General features: G+C 45.5%; 1 protein-coding gene across 6 annotated transcripts in view; it reads left to right on the top strand.

The window, feature by feature from the left end:
- NRP2 (neuropilin 2) overlaps nt 1-22,727 on the top strand; it is a 116,319-nt gene extending 93,592 nt beyond the window's left edge. For 2 of the 6 annotated variants that reach the window (XM_017653686.3, XM_037009257.2), the window contains exons 16-17: nt 12,122-12,172; nt 20,053-22,727. In XM_017653686.3, coding sequence (XP_017509175.2) covers nt 12,122-12,172; nt 20,053-20,132 — 131 coding nt within the window. In that variant the 3' untranslated portion in view covers nt 20,133-22,727. Of the gene's footprint in view, nt 1-12,121; nt 12,173-14,282; nt 17,561-20,052 lie in introns of those variants that run through there. The other 4 variants (XM_017653683.3, XM_037009254.2, XM_017653682.3 and 1 more) reach the window with 2 other exon arrangements.
- The last annotated feature ends 235 nt before the right edge of the window (nt 22,728-22,962 follow it).

Genomic DNA, 22,962 nt, shown 5'->3' with positions numbered 1-22,962 from the left:
TTAATTTTATTACTGCTTGTTAGGAGTTTTATCCAATTTGTGCAGCTGAGCCAACTTTTATGATTGGTGAGGGATTTTGCAAAAGTTGCTAAGTGCTAAATTGCTCAATGTGATTCCACAAAATTTCTCTTAAAGGCAAATCCCTGGAGATTGGACTCTACTTTCAAAGGGCCCCAGAGGGAGTGGGACCAGTGAAGCTCAACCATGTATTCAGTCCACAGAGACAGCTTCCTTTGGAGAAACAGCGACATCTTGCCCCTCGCCTACCAAATTATTACTTCCATGAGGCCGTTCATCTCCACTTTATGAGCACTTTCCCAGACAAAATGGAAACTTACAGCATGTTCAGGGCTCAAGGGTAGTCCAGACTTAATTTTCAAGCAAGTAATGAAGATAATTATATGATTACTGAGAACCTGGAACAGTCAGGGTGGAATAGTTTATGAAAGGAACTTCCTATAAAAACTCTAAAGAGAGGGACTTGGGGAAAGTTTCTCAAAAAGACAGGTCTTGTTGACAAGCATTCTTCTTTGGTGGCCTCTTTAGATAGTTAGTGAGTAGTTATGAAAAATGTTTCTATTGGGGAGCATTGGGTTAGAGGGTGTGGGGAATCTAGGAAATACAACCTCCCAGCTGTTCATTGTATCTAGATCGTGGTCAAGAAGAGATCGTGGATTTTCCACCACGCCCTATTCATGGGGTATACTAGGAGCATCCCACCCATTCAAGAGTCTTCCTTAGGGGTCCGAGAACCATCCTTAAAGGTCCTCAGGAAAGGATGTCCAGGAGACCCTCTTTCTGCCCAAGTCCTGTTTCCCTTCCTCTCTAAACCTGGATCCAGAAAGGAGTGCTTTTTACAGCTGCAAACCCTGTCCAAGCGGTGCTGAAAGGAAACAGAGTTTCTGGTTATCAGATCTTATAGGTAGCTGGTTAGTACAGATGGCTCAGGATGGATGTCAGTGTCCTCTGCAGGAAAATAGAGTAGAATGTCCATGATTGTCACATTGTTTGTTCCCCTAGTGACAAGCATAATTACACATTTTGTCTAAATAACATTTGGCTTTCCTTAAACCCATTTGTTCCCACTATAAAGGATGAAATGAAAGCATCTCAAATGCATTTATTTCAGGCAAAGACCCAGGCTCAGTCAACATTTTCATAAGTCACCTGGGATCAAGTTCACCAGACTGTATTAAATGAGCCATTGCTTACACTTTGCTAGCATCACTTTTTTAGAGCTACCTTTGACAGTTTCGTCATTGCTCTTCCTGTGTTGGTCTAGTCCCAAGGCTCTAGAAGTACTCTCTGTTCCCCAAAAGGGCAAAGACTACTTGGACTCTAATCTCAGGTGTCAAATATGGCACTGTTACCAATTTCAGAATGACCCATGCATAAACGTTACAGAAATTGTGTTTCCATGGGGCATAAATACCAGATGTCAAGGCCCAGTGTGGTCTGTTTTGCCTCCTACCTGGCTCTATGATTGTTTAAATGTGTCTTCTTGCTGTTGAAGCAAGTCTCTGCCCTCCTAGCCCAGATAATCGAAGCCCAGCCAATCTGCCAGGGCCGTTTGGTTTTCTTGCCCCTCTTCCCTGATTCTACAGTTGTTTTGCAAAAATGCTACAGCGCTTCTGTGATCTTTGACCAAAAGAGCTTCATTTCTAAGTTCGGGCTTGTCTGTGTTCTGGGCTACACATATAAGCCAAACTGCCAGTCTGTACATGCGGACTGTTTTCTGTATTTAATTGCACACATCACTGGGGTTCTCACACCTGTAATTTGCTTCTCATCCACTTCAGTGATGGCCCAAAGAAAACACAAAGCAAACCCAACCGGCGAAAAAGGAGGGGGGAAGGGAGTGCCAGATGATGGTTTTACTATCAGAAGAGAAAAGAATCGCCTTATGTAAATAAATTAAAAGCTAGGAATAGTGTAGGATTTAATTAAGCCTGACAAAGATCAGGGGCACTGGAATATGTCTGGAGGTTAGATACGATCAGAAACCTGTATGCTTAGAAGTTGTCAGGCTGCAGGCCTCAGCTGGTGTATATGTTTGCACTAACTGTGTGAAGGGTTCCGTTTGGCCCAAACCTAAGCACTGAGGATATGTGAGATCTGGGGAAAGGCTGCAGAGTGATTCAGCACAGTGCGGCAAAATGGGGGTCCAGGTGCCTCAGCGCAGCCGCAGGGGCCATTCCTGCCCCAACCGCAGTGGGCAGTGGATGGAGAATCATTTATCCTCCTTTCTGGGTAAAGTAATTATTCTCAGGCTCTGCTGTTGCTGACCTCCAAGAGGTCCAAACACAGAACACTTAAGTCCCACCAGCATTGGACCAAGAAAATAGGAAAGGCCATTTGAAGAGTTAGCAGCTGACATGCTGGAGGCAGAACTGAGTGTTGAGTGGAGAAACACCTTTTCTTGGAGGCTTATGACCAGACTGGCAACTGACCCTGAAAGACATTGTTGGGAGAAATTTTAGGATGGGAACTAGCTGATTTTCTCTTTTTTTTTATAAGTGTAGTTATAAGTGAATCATAACTACATCCTCAAAGAATGGAGGTCAGACAGACAAAGCTGAGTCCCCTTCATTGTTAACCAGCCCCAGTCTCCTCCTCAGAGAGAGTAAACACAACGGATGATTGGAGATATATATTTCCAGGCCATGTTTTAGACCTTTACAAGCATATATGTTCATGTCTAAGTATGTAGTTTGATTTGTGTGGGGTTTGGTTTTGTTCTGTGAAATGGTGTCGTAGCCTTTTGCTCCTGTGTTGGATGACTGACTTCATTTGACAAAGTCTTGAGGATACTTCAGGACACACTGATAGAGTGACCCATACTTTTTTAGCAGTTGTATGGCATTCCATAGTGTGTTGATGTGCCATCGTTTTTTAACTGCTCCCCTACTGGTGGGCATTCAGAATGTGTTTAGATTTTTTACTATTGTAAACAATACTGCAATGAACATCCTTGAAATTGCCTCCTTGTGCATGTTTTCTCTGATTCCTGAATCAGATGGTGTACCTGTTTTCATTTTAATAGATGTTTCAAATATCTGGGGTTTACCTTTTCGGTCCCCATTTAAGAGAGTAACAAACTAGTAGACATTCCAGGATTATATCCCCCCTGCCACATTTGCACAAGTCACACAATCTCTGTGACTATCTCTCTAAAGTGGGCAGAGTGCTTGCAAAAGAAAATTTTAGACAGCTGTGGCTGATGGGATTTTAATCAGAGTCTTTTCTTTAACTGACAATTTGTAGAGAGTTTGGGCCTGGTGGTAAGGCACCAGCGTGGTGGCTGCTGTAGCAAGGGAGTTAATTCTATCCCTGGGTTCAGCAGGCAGACAGTCCTGTTCTCCATGATTAATGAGTTCCACTTGGTTTCTCCAAAGAGTGACTGCGCTGTACCTTGCTGTTATTTATTTATGTTTTCTACTAAAAAATTCATGTAAAAGACATCCTTTAAGGTCAGTGCACAGTATTGTACTGCAGACTAAAATATCCCAGCAGCCACAAGTAGACCCATATGCCAACAGAAAGTCTCCAGTCCTTGGGGCCTTGTGACCAAGGTCCCTACACCGGCCCCAGGAGGGGCAGGCCTTCCAGGCCAAAAGGCAGCATCCAGCTTCCTTCCGAGGAGGGTCAGGGCTAATGTGACTTGAGAAAGCAAGGTTGTTTTCCAGCGGGAGGTTTACATGTACAGGCAAAGTTGTTAACCCCACAGAACCCCAGTGAGGAGGGGTGAGTAGCAAAGAAGCCAAGTGACCTACTATTTCAAAATACCGTTTCTTCCAAGAGTGCAACCCTGTTTCTACTGTGTGCTATCATAATAATGTGACCTCAACTCTGAGCATAATGGATAGTGTCTGTGGCTATATAGGAGCTTTGCAGGCATTTTTGACAGACCAAAAATCCAGGACTGCTGCCTCTTGGACATGGGGCCTAGGTAGAGAACTCTGGGTGGCTCAGGAAAGAAGGCAGCATGAGTGTGAGGTATGGCTGAGCTAGAGATCACTACAAACACACACACACACACACACACACACACAAGCCTTGTTTTGTTTTCTATGTGTAATGTGCAAAATTGAACCCTTTAAGATCCTTAACCAACCTACCCTTCAGCAAAGGCTTTGATCCAGAGGTGGAGTGATACCATGTCTTGGCTTCAACAACAGCACTTTGTCAGGCAGCAACACTCAATAACAGGACACCTGGACTGCAGCGCTCTGTAACACGCAAGAGAGCAGCCAGCTCCGGGAATGATGGGAGTGCAGAGAAAGCTCTGAGCTGAGGTGGCCTTGACCAACTGCTTAGTCTCAGCCTGCCAACCAGTGATTAAGGCTGCATTTTAGCAGCCTGTTAAAGAACCATTTGTCCCTTTGTGTTTCCTTCCTACCACCAAGGGGCTGGGAGAAGGGGTGTAAGGACCCCAGGAACCGTGTGGGCCTCCCCATTGCTTCTCTGGGGAGTTCCAACAGCAATGGAGGTGGGAAGACAGTCATGAGGACCTAGATGGGGCTGTCCAAGGAGCCCCCCGGGTGCCTCAGCAGCCTCGGAGAGCTGCAGGCCGAGAGTGGGAGTGAGGTTACAATGTTCACGGGCCTGCTCTGCCATCATCCCTGTCTGGCTGTACAGCTCCTGCTAGGACCACCGTCCCCTCCTCTTTCCCCAAGAAGGGTCTGTCTCCGCTTCTCCACCTTGGTGCCAGCTGTGTGCTCTGTCTGCAGCATCCAACCTGCCTTTTCTGCACCTTCTTCTCACTTGGTGACTGACCCCTTTTCCTCTCCTCTGGCCTTCTTACACTCTCCTTGCCCTTCCTTTACCAAAGGCTTTTCCAGAAAAGCATAGATCAGATTCCTTCACACAAAGGCTTACCTGGTTACTTCCTCCAGAGAATTGCATGCTTACAGGAGAGTAAACCTAAAGCCAGAGGACTCATTCTACTATGCTGTAATTACTGCCACCCCGTCACCAGCAAGCCTCTGGGGGTATTACCTCCTGAATGGGTAGAAAGAGGTACCATTTTAGAACCCCTAAAATCTTATCACAGAGTCATTCATTCTCATGTTCAGAAAAGCCCAGCTTTTAAGTATAGTAACCTCTCTTGGTGAGATACATCTGTATAGAGAGGTTTTGGTTTTTTTTCCAGAACTTACAAAATATGATGGGCAATCTTTAAGAAGACATCCTTTTTCACATTGGAAGTAGATGCATTTTGTTTCTTCGAGTCCATCCTTTCACCCAACCAAACCACTCACCTGAGTGGTCTGTCCAGGATGCACAACTTCTTAAATATTGGGACAGGAGAAGAGAAGTGTCAAAGCCCACAGGGGCTTTCAGCTCCCTGAATCACGAAGATGTAAGGCTTTGTTCCTAATATCTCAGGAAAAGATAAGAATTCAGGAGTGGGGCAGAGGGATACTTTCCCCTGAAATTTTCTGTTTTTCCCACTTTCATACTCGAAGAGAAGGTAGCCAACAACAAGAAAAAAGACCCTATTTCTTATTGACATATCTACTTGCAGTGATGGGAAATATCTCTGATTTTTCAAAGACCTAAAGTAAAGGAGGGAGTCCAGAATTTTCTTTCATCAGCATTGCTGGGTTTTTCTAGCCTGCACCATCGTGAAGCCCATCTTTATAGCTGAACATTTCTCTGGCTGCATTTTTCGTGTTTTCATGCCATTGTTAGGGCTCAGTGGAGACATTCTGGCCTCAGCTGCTCATCGCCTCCACACTTGAAAGTATTATTAGGTCATTTCACAGCCTTCTTGTTTGCAGTTGGTATTTCTGATCCTTTTCAGTGTTTCCTCCTAGCTAGTTAACTAAAAATAATAGAAAATAATGGCTACATTCAAGTTCAGAATCTTCTGATATCTCAAACCAAGCTCCTGTTTTTTCCAGCTTGAAGCCATTTGAAAACTCCAAAAAAATATTTTTTCGATGACTTTGCATAGATTTGGCTATAGCCCAGGAGATAAAAACCCATGATAAAGGATCTTCTGTAGGTGTTTCTAAGCCCAAGCCAAACCCAGCAAGGGCTGAATGCCTCTCAAGTACCCTGATGCACTAATGGGGGAGCTTTGGCAAACTTTCCATCAACATCTGAACTTTTGGCTCCTTACAGCAACTGGGGATGAACAAACTGAATTTGGGAAATTAAGTGTGGTGGGGAAGAGAGACCTTCAGCCAATACTAAATGTTAAACTGAATTAAACACTTTAGCAGGCCAAGAAATATCTCCTAGTCCTTCATTATTTCTCATTTATTTCAATCTCAGTGTTGTACCTCCCACTGGGATCAAAACAAAATGGCTGAGAGACTTTTCTGAAGGCTACTCCCATCTGAGCAGTCTAGTGATTTAGCTGGTTCAGGGGGGTTGAGAACCTGCAATCAAATTCCACAAGAGTTCCAAGTGGCCAAGAGCTTATCCCACATAAATCACAGTCCCAAATGAGGTGTCGAAAATGTGGCTTACTCTCGGTTCTACCGCCGATTTGCTCAATGAGTTATTGCATTTTTCTACCCTCCTTCCTCAATTTCTTCCTCTTTAAAGTAGAAGGGATGACACGTGATACCTGTGAAAATGAATGATATCAGTGATTTCCTGTGTATAAGAGTCTCTTCAAGCCTTGCTTTAAAGGCTGATTGCAGTGAGGTGGGTTAAGTGACCATGTTAGGCAGGCTTTCCACGAGGTTTTATCAACCCTCAGTTAAGAAGGAGGCTTAAAACTCAGGGCACAATTTACCTACGTTGTCAGGTCTTCGACTGCCAGTCAGCACAACTGGTTCCTAAGCCAAATGAGCAAGTATGGAAAACATGGAATCTCATGGCTTTCGTTTACCTGTCCTTCCCATGGTCTTCTTTTCCCACACACACCCTAAGAGGGATGCCTTTGGAGAGCAACCACTTCCAAGGAAGGCCAGAGCTGAGGTGAAGACCTGGGAAGTGAGCAGGGAGGGACCTTGGCCCCCTCTCCTATAGAAGTCACCTCGTCTGCCTCAGCCAGCAGCCCTCCTTAGATAGTCCTCATCAGAAAGGCTCTCAGACCTGTATCATTTTCTTCCCGTAAAGACAGCAGAATTCTAGAGCAGGGAGGAACATCAATGAGTGCTTTACAGAGGAGCAAACCGAGCCTTGGGAGGTCAGTGAGGTTCCCGGCTGTCGCCCCTGGGCAAACAGCAGAGCTCAGATGAGAAGGCAGCCTGCTCCCAGCACCTGCTCCTCCGTAATCCATGCCGCTCCCCTTCACATACAGAGCAGAGCTGGCACTGAGCGGTCCTTAGAGTGTCTCTACGTGTCACACTCTGTATGGCAAACTGTCATCAGCCTCAACCAGGTCTCTTAATCCACCTCTCAGAGCTGGCATGGAAGGAATTCAGCAAAGAACAGCAGTGTATATGTCGGTGTCCTGAAACGATCTGCGTGCCAATGACCTGGGGAGGGATTATCTTAAATCATTTACCTAAAAGTAGCCAGGGGTTCTGGGCAGACGTCTCACTCTCCTAGCCATCCTGTGGAGCTCCTTGTACTGTGCACAGAGCAACAGAGCAATGCGACACCAGTGAGCTCCCAGGAGACTGCAGCACGGCAGCAGTGGGGAAACCAAGGTCGCCATTTTTCTGTAACTGCAGAAATGCAAACTAAGCCCAAAGGATCGTAATTTAAGAGGGGCAAATGGAAGACAATGGGAGAGAAAGGAAGGTAGATAGGGTGTGTGGGTGTGGACATGGAGAGAGTGCGGAAGAGGGAGAAATAGGGAAGCAAAGACTGTGAGAGAACATTACTGAAATGAGGCCCCGTGGGGAATTTCCAGCTGCAGGTTGGAGGGCTGGGTGGCGTTTCCCCTACATAGCACATGTGGTCTTATACCACCAAGCAGAGCTCCAGACCCCTCAGGGGGAAACCTATCTCCTTCATGCAGGCTCAGTTTTGTGACTGGGTATGGCTAACCATATGTGCCATGGTGTTGCCATTTACCAAAAAGGACACTGGAGAATATTTGACTCTTCTAGGGTGGAAGGAGTTTCTGGAACAGTCTGGTGGATGTTTTAATAACTAGCCACTACTGGTCTCTTGCTCTGAAAAATCAGGATAATAGGAGATGGGTGGGACATTGAATCACTCTTCGCTATGCCCCTAACCCATCTCTTGATGATGCTTAAAGGAAGGAACTCCTGGGGACACGGGACTTTTCAGCCTGAGACTTTGATCTCAATATGAAAATGACCAGGTTTTGTTGCCTTGTGTTTGTATTTTTTTTTATTTTTTATTAAGTAATGGCTGCTCAGCTCCCTTCTGGTCATCCGTGAGCTCACTTTTTCCTCCCACTTTGCTGGTCTGCAGCAGCTGGTGAAGGGAGAGGGGGCAGAGACCTGAAACTCACATAGGGGATACAGGTGGAAGATTTGTGGCCAGGCAAGGCGATCTCTTTGAATTCAGTGGATCTGGTAAAAATTAATTCAAGCCAAAAACCAAGAAATCAGTGTATGAGTAAAAAGGCCCAGGTGCCATGGTAAAACCACTCCTAGCAATCAAACAGCTAAAGGACTAGAACTCCCCAGCCCCCACCTGGCAACAGCCTCCATTGCTAAGCAGCCTCCTCCCCACTCCCATGTTTTCCTTCCTGGCAGTGGTCCAGCTTCATTTGCCTAACTGCTCTTGACTCCTGAGTGCCCTCCACAATGCCCCTCTTTCTTTTATGCTGTTTTGGCATGAGTGAGCCTTTGCTTCACAACCAGATGGAAGGGCCTTGATTGTAGTCACCTGTCCCCATATGTCTTCATTTCTCCAAATCCTTGGTATGGATCCTAGGCACCTAGTAAACCCTCTTAATAAGGATGGTCGGTTGGTTAGTTAATGAAGACGACCCTTTGAAGGACAATGTAAATCAGCCTTCCCTCTCTCAGTAATGCGTATTGCAGAAAAGGCAGAGCCCCCAATTTCAGGTCACCACATCGTCACACTCATGAGAAGTCCTCCTGAGTGCCCATCAAAGTGGTGAGCCAGCAATGCAGGCAAACAGCCAGAGAGCATGTATCCAATCAACTAGGATCCAAGACAAGGAAGTCTTTTTTGCTGTTAGAATAAGGCAGTAAGGATATGGTGGTAGTTGCAGCATCCTGCCCATACCCAGAGCATGTGAGTGCAGACCTGGGTGAAGGCTAGGGGGTGGACCGGCAGTGGCGGGGAGCCGCCTCTGGTGCTAAAGCAGTACTGAGGCAGAACTCAGAATCAGAGTCTGACTGGCCTGAAATTGAATTCACACAGGGACCCATATGGAAACAGGGTCATGTGAGCACAAAGGGTGAAAGTGGAAGTCATGTGGGTGGTAAGATTCATTCCTGATCTTTGTGCTGCTAGAAGCATGGCCCAGTGCCCTCTCCCTCTTCATCTCACCCACCCACTAAAACAGAGTCCTGGAAGGTCTTCTCCAAGGTTTTTTCCTCATTAAAAAAATAAGTCTTAGTTCCAAGACCCTGGTCCCTGCATTCTTTTGTTTTCTGCCTCGCTTTCCTGGTGGCGTCTCCATCCTGTGGCTAGCATTTCCTCTTCCCAGAGAGGTGCTACCTCCACTTTCTGCCTTGAGCTCCTCGCTAATCCCTTCTCTCTCCCTCCGGCTCTTGCCTTTTCTTTGCTAGAACTACAGGGGCCCAGAAGGAGAACCACACTCCTTCCTGCCATTATCCTGAGGAAATAGGCCGAGTTTTACCTACTGGGCTCAACAGAAAAGGAAAGTGGCCCATGAAGGGCAAAGAGGCTTTTGAGAAAGAAAGCTCTTCATCAAACACAGATATCAAGAATATTAGCAAGGGGACTAGAGAAAATTGCTATCAAAGTAAATTGCTTTTTGTACAAATGTTCCCTTTACTTGGGTTTTCCCCGGTGTGCCATTCCTTCTTTAAGGCTTGGTGAACAGATGCGCTTTCAAAAATGTTGATTAACTTATCCTTTTTTCGACCCCTTCCCACTCACCCAAACTTCTGGGAACAGTGATTATACGGAAAGCCAAGTCAAGACTCTAAAGTGTTGTTCTTCACCTCAAGTAGCCTTTGATTCTCCAGGTGCAGAAATCTCAGCTGCATCTGGGCAATCAATTTCATAGAAACTTAGAAATGGACCAATTTTTGGGAGATCATCTGATCCAGTCCTCTGGCTCCAGAAACAAGAGGTTGTAATCTTCTGGGACAAAATGTTCTCATCGTCATTACCATCCTTTTACCCTTTTTCCTTCGAGATCAATGCCGCATTCACCCCTTTCCAGCCTGTGATCAATGGTGCCCTAAGAGATGCTTTCCCTGAGGGTGTGAGATGGAGCAAGATGGCATTTTAGCCTCCAAGAATCCGTCACATCCTTGGCAGAGACCAAATCCCTAAAAGCAAGAACAGGATTTGGCCCAAAAGTCACTGGCAGGAGCCCCAGAGTTTGCGTCCTAGGGTGATTTCACGTATTTTTATTCAATGTTCTGCATCTTTTAACCATGAAGGTGTTAAGATATATGAGCATCCCATCAAAAAGATTAATTGCTGGGAATATGATGGTTTTTTTTCATAAGGTGACGAAAAGCTCCAGGATGTCTTTCACAAGCTCGGTTTGATCCCTGTGACAGACACCACCTGCCTCTTGTTGATTCATGTTCACATCTTCATTCCAAGAAAACGTCCTGCACTGTAGGGGCCTAGAGAATAAAGCAGGGGCTGGACACTGAGGTGGGGAAGCTGGGGCGGCTTGCAGGTGCCAGTCACTGTGCTATAAACATGCTATGGACAGGCTGAGTGTATGGAGGATTGGTGCCACATGACACAGATTCTTTCAGGTGGGGTCTTGGCAAGTTGTTTTGTGCATCCCTTGCTAGAGCCCAAAGGGACGAGAATGTGCTTTAGAACTTTGGCCAGGAATGAGGAAGAGTTCGGACATGATTAAAATCACTGCCTCCAGGAAAAGACTGAATTTCAAGGATGGCAGTGATGGACCAGTCCACAGTTCAGGTCATGGTCAGGTAGGTCTTCCCTGAGATGTGCTGATGAGAGGAAACTTCAGGCTGGTCTGACTTTTGGGTACTTCAGCTGTGTGGGATTTTGGTTTTTTGTATATCAATTAATAATGCTGACCTTGAGTTTATTCACCTGACTTTGGGTGGAATAAAACTCCTAAAAGAGAATACATTAACCAGCATCATCCTGAGCTGACAGCTGGGACAGGCATAAGTAACTTGTGAAATAGGAAGAAATGATAAAATCCTGCTCTTCACCACATGTTTGATTTTCTTTGTCAGTGTTTACCATTTTAGACAAGTAGTATTCACTGGCTCTGATTTCTATAAGATGGACAGCATAGTAAACAGAGAAACCTATATTACCCCCTTTCCCAAAAAAAAATCATTAAAAAAAAAAGACAGTGATAATACTGGAGAAAATTCATAGTAAATTAATTTAGCTCTATTCAAGCCTGGGCTAGCCAGATTGAATACTCATGTTTGACCTATTCTAAACCAAGAAGAAAGCCACTAGAAAAAATAGACTGGGAAGGATAGACAAGAGATCCTAGCACAGGTATGTGGAGGTGGCTAGGCATTATGACATTCTTTCCAGCTGCATTCTTTCCTTCTACTTTAAAACATATAATGATGAAACATGACTTTCTGAAATTGCCATACATTTATTTGAAATCTGGAGAAGAAAGACTCTTGTCCACTTAAATGCATGCATATAAGGAGCAGCAGTGTGTCTATGCTAAATAAACATCACAGTAATGACAACTGATGATGGGCATAAGATGTTGCTAAAGTTGCCTTTGATAAAACTCAGACCTATATTGGTAATGAATGATAGTCATTATAAAGACACAGTGAGGACTTGCTTGGCGCTAAAGACCTTTCTCATTGTTTATGTTCTTCTAGCTGTTGTTGGAAGACAAATCATTTGAAGAGGAAAAGATCCAGTAATGTACATACTAGTGGATATATATCCTGTAATATACATACTAAATGATCTAGAAGCAGATTCCTTAGCTGCCTACCATATTGGGGTTATTCTCAGGAAGGTCACATCTCTGCCTTTTAGCCAGGGTGATAGAACTTATTATAACTTGATTGTTTTGTTTTCTTTGTCATTACAGTAGACATCCCAGAAACACATGGGAGAGAAGGCTATGAAGATGAACTTGATGGTGAGTATTGCTATGACCAGTAGATAATCACAAAATTTAAGTGTGGTCATAAAGATGTCAACAAAAATAATGCCCGGGGTATTGGAAGGCCAGAATTTAGAACTGTCATTCATGAATATAAGTGAAAAGAATCCAGAGAATGAAGAAACCATCATTTGCTTCATCAAGGTCAAATCAAGAGATTTTGAACATGTACTGGGTTCCCTCTGCCTAATCTGAAAAAGTTTCCCTGCTTTGGGCAACTTTCAACACTGATGGACTTCCAATCTGAAGAAACCCTTTAGAAGTGAGAGCCAGGGTCTTCGATTCCATGTTGCAGCTTGAAGCTGTTGCGTCCCCCCCAAAAGGGCCTGAGTGAGGGTGTGAGTATGAATATTCTCCTCAGCCAGCTTTGTTTCCTGTTCCTGGCTTGAAAGGTGCCTTTCTCACACTATCCAGGACCCAAAGCTGGGGCCTGTTGCAAGACTGGGGTTTCTTTTACACACTGCCCATCTTGTATTTATACATTTATTCCAAGTTCTATTCACCCACTTCAAATACATGTACTTCAAGAAGCTAAAGCCGTAGTCCTGACTAGAGGTCCTCTGAGCAAACATGTATATGTAATTTCTTCCCTCAGCTAAGCCAGCACAGGTCTCTCTGGGTCTCCAAGGGAGATCACCAAGGCTCCCCTCAAAGAACAGCTTTAGACCAAGATTGATGCATTTAAGAAGAGCAGTTTATAGAGCAACCACTTTTATCCTGGTCTTAATCAAACACTTCAAGCGTAGTTATAGAAACGGAGTAAGTAAACCAAACAGCACCTTGTTAACTGAATGCAGACTCCCTGCAAAACCCAATCCAACACTCCTTTTATGGTCAAAGCTGAGCAACGGGCCTTCACGGCGAGGCTGCTGTAGACCAAGCAGTGGAAACACTGTGATGGGGCATAAAGAGCAAGGGGTGAGGATGCAGAAAGCCTGGCTCCTATTCCTCATTCAATGGCTTGCTAACTCTGGGGACTTCAGTGACTTACCTAGTCACCTAATTTCTTAAAACCTGTTTCCTCATCTATTTAAAAGAAGTATAAAACCACCCTGCTTTCCTTGTGGGATTATTAGGCAATTCCACAAAATGAGCCATGGATGTGGTCATGCCTGGCCACACTGTAGAAATAGAAGAATATTAGTTTTCTAGGGCTGCCATAACAAAGTACCACCAACCCGGTGGCTTAAACAACAGAAATTTATTTTTGCACTGTTCTGGAGGTTATATGTCCATGATCAAAGTGTCAACTGGGTTGATTCTGTCTAAGAACCATGAGGGAAGGATCTGTTCTAAGTCTCTGCTTGGCTTGTAGAGGGTCATCTGCATGTTGACAAGACTCTCTCCCATCTGTGTCTGTCTGCAAGTCTCCCCTTTTCATAAGGACCCCTGTCAGACTAGATTCGTGCCCACACTAATGACCTCATTTCCACTTGATTACCTCCATCAAGACCCTATCTCCAAATAAGGTCACATTCTGAGGTACTAGGGGTTAGAACTTCAGCAAATGAATTTGGGGAGACATAATTCACCCCATGACAGCAAGGTATGGTGCTGATTCAGACAAAAATCTGCCACTTCAATGGCCAGGAATGTGAAGTTGTCATTTGAAGAGAGTCTTGGCCTGTCCTTTGATTTAACTTGAAGCAGTTGGACGTGAGGGAGGAGGAGGCAAAGAAAACGCATGCCCAGAACTTCCCCAGGTTCTTCAAAGGCACCCTGAAGTGTCTGTTAAAATCTGGACTTACCTAATATGAGTCAAATTTTTTAACTATCAAATACTTAGACTGTAGTTACTATATGTTGAACACCAAGCACTGTATACAAATATTAATTCATTTAATCCTCCCAACAACCCAATTTTATTGATATCGCCATTTTACAGATGAGAAAAGTGAGACAAGTAAGTTAAATCACTTGCCCGAAGTCACACAGCGAGGATGCAGCGGGGCTGGGCTTTGAAAGCAGGCAGTGTAGTTCCAGGGTCCTACTGCTCACCCCTGTGCTTTGAAAAACCTCTGAATTGGGCAGGGGAGGCTCGATTATTACACCCTGAAAGCCACCTTTTGTGTGCCTTACGTCATAGATGAGTACGAGGTGGACTGGAGCAACTCTTCTTCCCCAACCTCAGGGTCTGGTGCCCCTTCGGCTGACAAGGAAAAGAGCTGGCTCTACACACTGGATCCCATCCTCATCACCATCATCGCCATGAGCTCGCTAGGCGTCCTCCTGGGGGCCACGTGTGCGGGGCTCCTGCTCTACTGCACCTGCTCCTACTCGGGCCTGAGCTCCCGCAGCTGCACCACGCTGGAGAACTACAACTTCGAGCTCTATGACGGCCTTAAGCACAAGGTCAAGATGAACCAGCAGAAGTGCTGCTCAGAGGCGTGATGGATTGCACCCAAATCACATCTGACGTTTCATTCCAGCAAGAGAGGCTAGTGAAGATTACTTTTTTTTCCTTTGGAAACTGAATGCCATAATCTCAATCAAAGGGATCCAGAACACCGAAGGTGTGGACAGAACAAACAGGCGAGTGGAGGGAGGAGGGAAGATGCCGCCGAGCAGGGGGTTACAGCCCACCTGGGCCGCAGTGGCTGAGTCAGAGCTGGAACTTAACAGAGCTCATCTCTTTGGGGTCACAGTTCTATTTTGTTTGTGAGTTTGCTATTATTATCATATTTTATTTCTTTGGTGTGTGAGCAACTCAAAGAAGCAGAAGAGGAGAGTGATTTTTCCAGTACAGAAGCAGAGAGATGATCATTATTTTCTGCTTTCTCTTTCTAATCTGTACTTGTAAAGCAAAGAGCCTTTTCAGACATTCCATCTTTAGGAGGAAGAAAAACTCAGAAACAAAAGCTATCTGGCTTATCCTGTCCTCCGATCTCTGACGATGTACGGGATTCGCTGTGGCATAGGCTCTGCCAGCCAACCCTACAAGCTGCCGTTTCCAGTCCTAGCATTTAGATAGGATATTGTTGCCTTTAACTTTTTTTATCCAGGGGAAAATTGCCATTTTAGGGTCAGCATGAACAGCTCTTTCTTATATGCTACTTAAAACAAACCAGAAAGGAAACTTCACATGTCAAAATCCATAGACACGCCTCCATGTTAGAAGTGGATAAGCCTTAATGTGCTTTGTGAATAGGAGCCATTCATCAACTCTAGACCCGGAATTTGTGACTGTGAGGCTACTTCATGGGGCCTCTGGTGGGGATTTTGCTCCTTCTTTTCCTTCTTCCTTGTTTTTCTAAAACATACACATACATACACATACATGTGCACACACACACACTTTTTTATTTGACAGGTCTCTAAGCCCCAGGACATAGCAGGATAGTCTCAGAGATAGGGTGGGGAAATACAGGCAATTAGTGTGTTTTCCCCACCAGTGAGATGTCACCAGTGGCTGCGGGGCAGAAAGGAGAACAGAGGAGAGGGAAAGAGAAGCCCAACCTCTGTGATCATGTGATAGCAAAAGCTAAGCAGGCCGCACAGAGGCATTTTGAGGAGTCAGTCTCCCTGATGGGCTGATAAGCACTGATGTCTCCTTGGGGTTACAGCCTCGTCTTCGGCCTTTCAAGAGTCAGAGCTTGGATGTATGAAGCTGCTTTAACCAGAAGTCCACAAGCTTCATGGACCAATCCTGCTTCAACCGTAGAAGAGACCTTTGTTCTTACACACACACACACACACACACCGATATATGTGTTTTTTATTAAGACACCCTGATTTATGTTTTTATTAAGTGCCTTGTAACAATGAAGAAATGATGTATTTTCCCTGTATGTAGAAATCAGTGAATGTCATCCAAGTTAAGGCATTTCTCCTTCCCCAACCCCAGTGGCCCCACTGCCAGTTCTCTGACCTCACTGCTGCTCCTGCTAATGGAGTGAGCCCTGCTACCTGAGTGGTAGTCACAGTCCTAGGTGACTCTCACCACTTCAGAAGGGGCGGCATCAGGAATAGAATGAAACCATGTGAAGGATACGATTGTCTGCATCAAGATCCACATCTTGATTTTGTAGTGATGCCTAAGGATTGCCTGTGTGCTGGAAGTACATTTGAAACTCACCAAGTATGCCAGCCTATCGCTTATCAGTGGTAAACTGTCACACCATTTTTGCTGCTAGGGTCACCCACAATTTCATTTCTCATACCCAGGTGAGAGGGAAAGGGTGAATGGGGCTGGCTGGTTTCTTTAAATGTTACCTTATGGAAATGCTAGTTCAAATGGTAATGTCACAGTGTTTTGTATGCAGAGAGGGAGAGGTCATACTGACATCTATTTATTCATATGTGTGTGTCTTTGCGCGCCTTTTGAGTTCTCTGTATCTACTGTGTATGTGAATGGTCACGTGGGTCTCAGTGGTGTTGTTGTGGCTTTGACTGAGTGCCCCGAGTGTACCTGCTGATCTTGGCACTCATTGGCACAGTGGTAGTTAAAGGTGAAAAGTAAAGCTGTCAAGCCTGAAGGCTTAGCTGTAGGCACCCCCCGAGCTGGGCGTGAGCATAGCAAGTGTTTAATTTGCCCACCCTCCTCTTCACCTTCCCACATAGCTCAGTGTTCAGGATGCCAGCAAGTCCTAGGGATTTCCAGAAGTAGCCTGCAGAAGAAGAGAAGTTCCAAAGCCTGCTCAGGGGGCCTGGCCCTCTCCTGCCTAGTGGGTCATTTTACAATTCCCCAAAGAGCAGCCCTGCTCTGGCCTGCGGTTCACCTCTAAGTTATGTAGACCTCAGCCTGCATCCCTCCAACCATCTTAAATCCATTCACCATTGGCTAAGTTGAGGCCCTAAGTGGGCCTTGCATGCTGAATGAAGGCAGGCTACCCAGGCCTCCTGTAGATACCTCACCAGCGCTGGAGGCTGGTGGCCGGGTTACAATTTGGCCAGGGGAAACCCTGGTGTATGTGTTGTCTCTATCTGCAGGTAGGCTAGCTGACCCATCTCCTCGAGTCATTATTCCCTTTGGGAAAACCCAACTCACAGTATTGATCTCCTTTTTTGCCTTGTATTGAATGACACATTACCTCTACGCTCTCCCAGACCAAGCGGTCCTTAGGGCCACAGAGTTGCTTTCTCTCGTAGGTGGGGATGGGGAGTTGACAGGGATGAGGGTCTGAGGAATGAGCACGAATGGCAAGAAAACAAGGGAAAAAGTTAAACTCACAGAAAGTTAACTTTTCCAGGGTTTGCAGTTAAAGGTATTTGACCATTAGCTGGCTGAGCCAGATCACGGGAACTTGAGAGCTTTTACTGTGATTCTTCAGTGTAAAAAATAAACAAACAACAATGTCAAACTGTGTTTATATGATTTGTATAAAGCCTTTTTAAGATTACTATTTAAATAAACATTATACCAGAGATATTTTTCTGTGTGTTTTTTAATGGAGACAGACACTGGCACTGAGGGTAATTAAAGCATCTATTTGCCCGAGACTTTTCAGGGTTTTAGCACTGAAAAAGGCCAGGAAACCCATCAATCCCAGCCAAGCCAGGAGGGCTGGCCATTCTCTTGGGACAATGTTTCTCAGCCTTTTTGTGTGGAGTTGGTAGATTGACTGGCTGGCTGGCATCTTATAAAATGAAAATATGATGGGGATGCATAACGGGCTAGCTGACCAGGTGAGCTACTTTAACTCAAAGGCTTGCCTGGCAGATGTCCAAGACAGGTTCCTAAAACACACCTCCTCCTTAGACATCACCAATCTCCTGCAACTTTTGACTCTGCTCCTTCCTCCCTGCTCAAACATTGGGTTGTCACTATCTCTGGCGATTTCAAAGTCTATGACAATGCTTCCCAAAGTGTGGCATCTGGGTCAACAGCACTAGCCTCACATGGGACATTGTCAGAGGTGTACACCCTTGGGCTCGGCCCAGATTTACTGAACCAAAAATGCTGGGGGGGGGCGGCGGCCTAGGGATTGGTGTTTTAACAAGCCCTCCAGGGGGTTCTGATGCACTTTCAAGTTTAAGTACCTCTGATCTAGGAAAAAGGAGAAGCAGCCTGTCCTCACAAAGTGATTAGGGATTTTTTCATCTGTGGGTTATTGGATTCAAAACACACTAAACTTTGGCCAGGGAAAGCTAAAGGAGATCCAATATGCTCCTGGAGAGTAAACATTCCCAGGGAGGGGGAGGGAGAAGCTTCATTATGAACTTCACACACACACACACACACACACACACACACACACAAAGGGAGACTCAAAGTTGTGAACTGGAGCCCAATTTGCCCCATTCCTGAGGCTCTGTTCACCCCAGGAAGGAAATTTGGTTCAATCATTTATTCAAGAAATGTTTCTGAACACTTACTGCTTTTATCACCTCTAGTGAAGGGGACAGAAATAGGCAGACACCTAAAGTAAGGACTGATTACAATAAAAGTACCTCTGATAGAAAATTACTAGAAACTAAAAGTGTAATGTTTGTGTAACTTGAGTTAATATTTGCAAAACTAGGCTATTTATTACTGATGTAAAAGGATTTGGGGTTTTATATTAAATAAGACTCATCTGTTTCATAGTCAGCACCACTTATCATAATGAAACCTAATAAATCTGATATAATACAATATACCTCTTTGAAACTTTTTTTAAAAAGGATTACTAGGGTCACTCCCTCTAAATGGTTGATCGGGGAAGGCATCTCTGAAGAAGTGGTATTTAAGGTAAAACAAAGGGATAAGGAGTTAGCTAAGCAAACTGCCTGGAAAAGCTTTCCTAATTAAAGGAACAGCATATAGTGATCCTGCTGTAGAAAATAATTTGCTGTGTTCCTAGGAACCCACAGCAGTACAATGATCAACAGCTGGGAAGGGTAGGGAGAAGAGCAGGCAAGATCTTTAAAGGCACAGTGAGGCCGCGGTGTCTCATCTTTGGCTTTCCTTAATTTATAAAAGGACACCTTCCCCATCCCCCATCTCTGTTCTTCACTGGCCAGTAAGATCACCACAGTCAAATCTCTGCAACTTCTCTCTTTGGCCCACTTGTGATCTTTACGATACCATGTGTCTCCTGAGATGCCTGCTATGGTATTACTGATTCTAGCAACAATAACAGAGGTTAAAATGACAGCAAATTTCTACTTTCTTTTAGTTGAGCGTTTGGGTATTTTTAAAGTCCTAATAAACTAATAATATCTCCTGGTCCCTAGCCATGTAGTGTTTACATAAGATTCTTTTTTTCTTATCTGCATCCTTCTGGAAATGTTTATACAATCCTCAGGGGAGGCAGTGAAATGAAGTTAGAACAGGCCTGTCCTTGAGGGAAACAGGACCCATCTGGATGCCGAGGTGCCTTCGCCCTGCAACGCTGGTGGTGCTGATGGGGGGTGGGAAGGAAGCCTGCAGAAGAAATGCAAAGATGACTGTCTCCCAGCTCTCACAGGCTTCCGGCTCTGATCCCAGGCTGAGCTAAACAAAACTCCTGGAGAGAATGTTTCCCCAAGGGATAGGGTGTAACATGAGAGGGTAACGATCACAGTAGAAAACGCTACCTCCGAGGGTGCTCAGGGCTCTTCTGCCCGCCCACCCGCTTCACAGTGACTTTAACACCTGTTCCCATCAGTAAATGACGAAGGGTGCTAAGAAGCCAGAGGACGGTGGCAGCGCCCCGCTTGCCGCGGAATTCCCGCCTCTGGGAATGGCCCGCCCCGCAGCCTGTGCCCCAGCCCCCAAAGCTGGTCCTCCTCATTTCTGCGTTTTCTCGGGACCCTGAGAGGAGTTCCTGGCGGAAGGACATGCCTTCTGTGTGCTCCCCGAAGGCCGGCACGAGAGACCTCTCAGGGACTCGTGAGCCAAGCTGTTTCTGCAGCTTATCCAAAGAATGACACCTGTTTCCTCTCTTCCCTGCCAGAAAACCCCACAGGAGAGCGTGTGCAGGAGCGCCGTTCCTGCGGGCCTGCCTTCGAGTGCTCTGAGAGCTCCTCCTGCTGAGGACTCGCGCCACCATGGCCGCAGCGGGCTGAGCCTCTCCTCATCCCTCCCCCTGCCCGGTGGGCGCCAGGTTAGCAGACCCTGCCTCCGCAGAGGACCCAGCCTGATCAGGGCCCACAGGGGGTTCAGAGCCCCGACCTGAGGGCCCGCTAGGCCCGCACGCACACAGGTGCCCAGAAAAGCCCTCCAACCAGCAGAGGGAAAATCCTGAGCTGGGGACTTGGGTGTGGGGCAATAGGGCACTGGGTTCTGGGCCCCTCACTAACCCAGCAGGCCCTGGTAGCTGTGTTTGGGCATGGACTCAACTCTACCTGGATTCAAACAAGGTCCCCTGGACACAAGCACAGTTCTGTTTGCAGGATGCCACCTCCACAGCCCCCAGTCCTCTAGGACCTGGCTGCACGGCCAGGTTGCCGTGGTTTGGATCACAGTTCTGCTAATAAATCTCCATCCTGGAGCCCTTGACTGCCTCCACTGGGAATTGAAGCACAGACTTTCCCAGCTCCCGCTGGCTGCCCTGCGCCTTGCCAAGCCTCATGCATAACTGCACTGGCAGGCCCTTGACTCCAGAGCCCTGGCGGGAGACCTTCTGGATTTGCCTTTTTTCCTGGTCTTTTATCCTCCCCCAACCCCCAGCATCTCACCTCTCCTTGAGCATCACGTTTCTATTCCCGGCCAACTATTTTTACATCCTGTGCAAGTTCAAAGAAACCTTGAGAGGGTTTCAAAATCCACCAGTGCTCCTCACCCTCTTGAACTCGAACAAGCTGAGGAGGTGGGCAAGCCCTGGTCCCAGAGCCTGTCCCTAGCTCTGTGACCTTGGAAAGGTCATGCACATCCGGGCTTTCCCATTGTAAAGCAGGCATTTAGGCTAAATGAATTTTGAGCCCCAAGCTCTGACAGCCTAGCCAGTAGAGTAGTTCTGTTGGTTGTATGAATCTGTGTTGAACAACGCAGTGAGGATAAAGCTCTGCAGATGCTCCCGCCCCTATATTCTCTCAGTCTCCCTTCTGCAGAGAAGCCAGGGAGCACATCTTCAGGCTTGATTCTGTTGTGGAGCTGGCCCAAATCCAAGTTCTCTTGCAGCAGAATTGCTCTTTTTCCCAGAGCCCTTCACTCATAGCTATTTACGTAGAAACGGATGTGCTTACTTATCTATCACCCATTAGCTCTTGAGGGAGTTCATGCATGAAATCCAATCAAATAATCATTCAATGACCAATATACTTTATACTGAATGCCTACTATGTGCCTTGCTACACACAGCAGACATGGTAAAGCATAACAAACATGGTCTCTGCCTTTAGGGAGCTTACAGTCTAGACAAAGAGGGATAGGTGAATCAAACAGCCTCACAAATCGATCACAACAGTCGAGCAGGAGCTATGAAGTAAAGTGGAGAACTGTGTGTTAGAGAGTCAGGGAAGCCACTGCAGAGCACCATGCCCTATGGGAGCTGAAACCTCAGGGTGAGTGGAATGAGTAGGAAGGGCAGGGGGACAGCATGTCAGACAGAAGGGTCGCATATGCAGATTCAGAGGCAGAGGGAAACCAGGCTGGAGCAAAAGTGGGGGGAAGGAGAAGCCTCTCATTCACCTTTGCATCAGGACCCCCATCTCATACCTTGCATTTACTATGCAAGCACAGTAAATGTTTGTTGAATGAATGAATGGCTTGTAAAAATTCTCCTTTCTGACAGGCATCAAGCTGCCCAGACTAACAGATAAGTGTTTCAATTCTTTCAGCTATTGCTGTCTCTGCTTCACTATAGTGGAAAATATGAAAGAATTTTCCTGGAGTCTGAACTGAGAAACTATGCCAACATGTTCCAACATGGAGATTATACTCCAACATGGACATGGGCACTATTTGTTTTTTGTTTAAATATGATAATTCAGGTTAAATACATTCAGATTAAAATACTGTTGAAAAAGTTGGAGGGTTGCCAGATTTAACAAATAAAAATCCCCCATGCAGCCACTGTGGAAAACAGTATGGTGGTTCCTCATAATGTGAATTACACAGAATTACCATGTGATCTAGCAATTCCGCTTCTAGGTAAATACCCAAAAGAACTGAAAGCTGGAATCAGATACTTGTGCACCAATGTTCACAGCAGTATTATTCACAATAGTCAAAAGGTGGGAACCATCCAGATCTCCATCAACAGATGAATGGATAAACAAAAAGTACATTCATTCCATTGTATGTACATACAGTGGAATATTATACAGCCTTAAAAAGGAATGGCATTCTGATACACATTACAACATAGATGAACTTTGAAAATATGCTCAGTGAGCTAAGCCAGACATAAAAGGACACACGTTGTACGATTCCACTGATATGAGATACCTGTAGAAGAGGTAAACTCAAAGGGACAGAAAGCAGATTAGAGATTACCAATGGCTGGGAGCAGGAAGAATGGGGAGTTATGGTTTAGCAGGCACAAACTTGGGATAAAAAAAGTTCTGGAAATGGACAGTGTGGTGGCTGCACAACATTGTGAGTGCACTTAATCCTACTGAATTGTATACTTAAAAATGCTTAGAATGTAAATTTTGTGTTATGTATATTTCACCACAATAAAAAAAAGCATCTTGCCCTTAAAAAATGTCCCGTGTAATACTTGGGGCATACCTAAATTGATTATTTATTATTTATCTTGAAATAAAATCTAACTGGGTATCCTGTATTTTGTCTGATAACCAGTAGAAGAGCTTCCTCTTCACCACAGGCTTCCTAGAAACTTCCCAGGATTTAGGGACCATCCTTTTAGAACCAAAAATCATGCTTGTGGTTGGATAAGAATGAGTATACAGGATGGATG

Source organism: Manis javanica, chromosome 12 (genome assembly GCF_040802235.1).
Source record: "Manis javanica isolate MJ-LG chromosome 12, MJ_LKY, whole genome shotgun sequence".
In the NCBI taxonomy this organism is placed as follows: Eukaryota; Metazoa; Chordata; class Mammalia; order Pholidota; family Manidae; genus Manis; species Manis javanica.
This window is presented reverse-complemented; position numbering and strand designations above follow the sequence as displayed.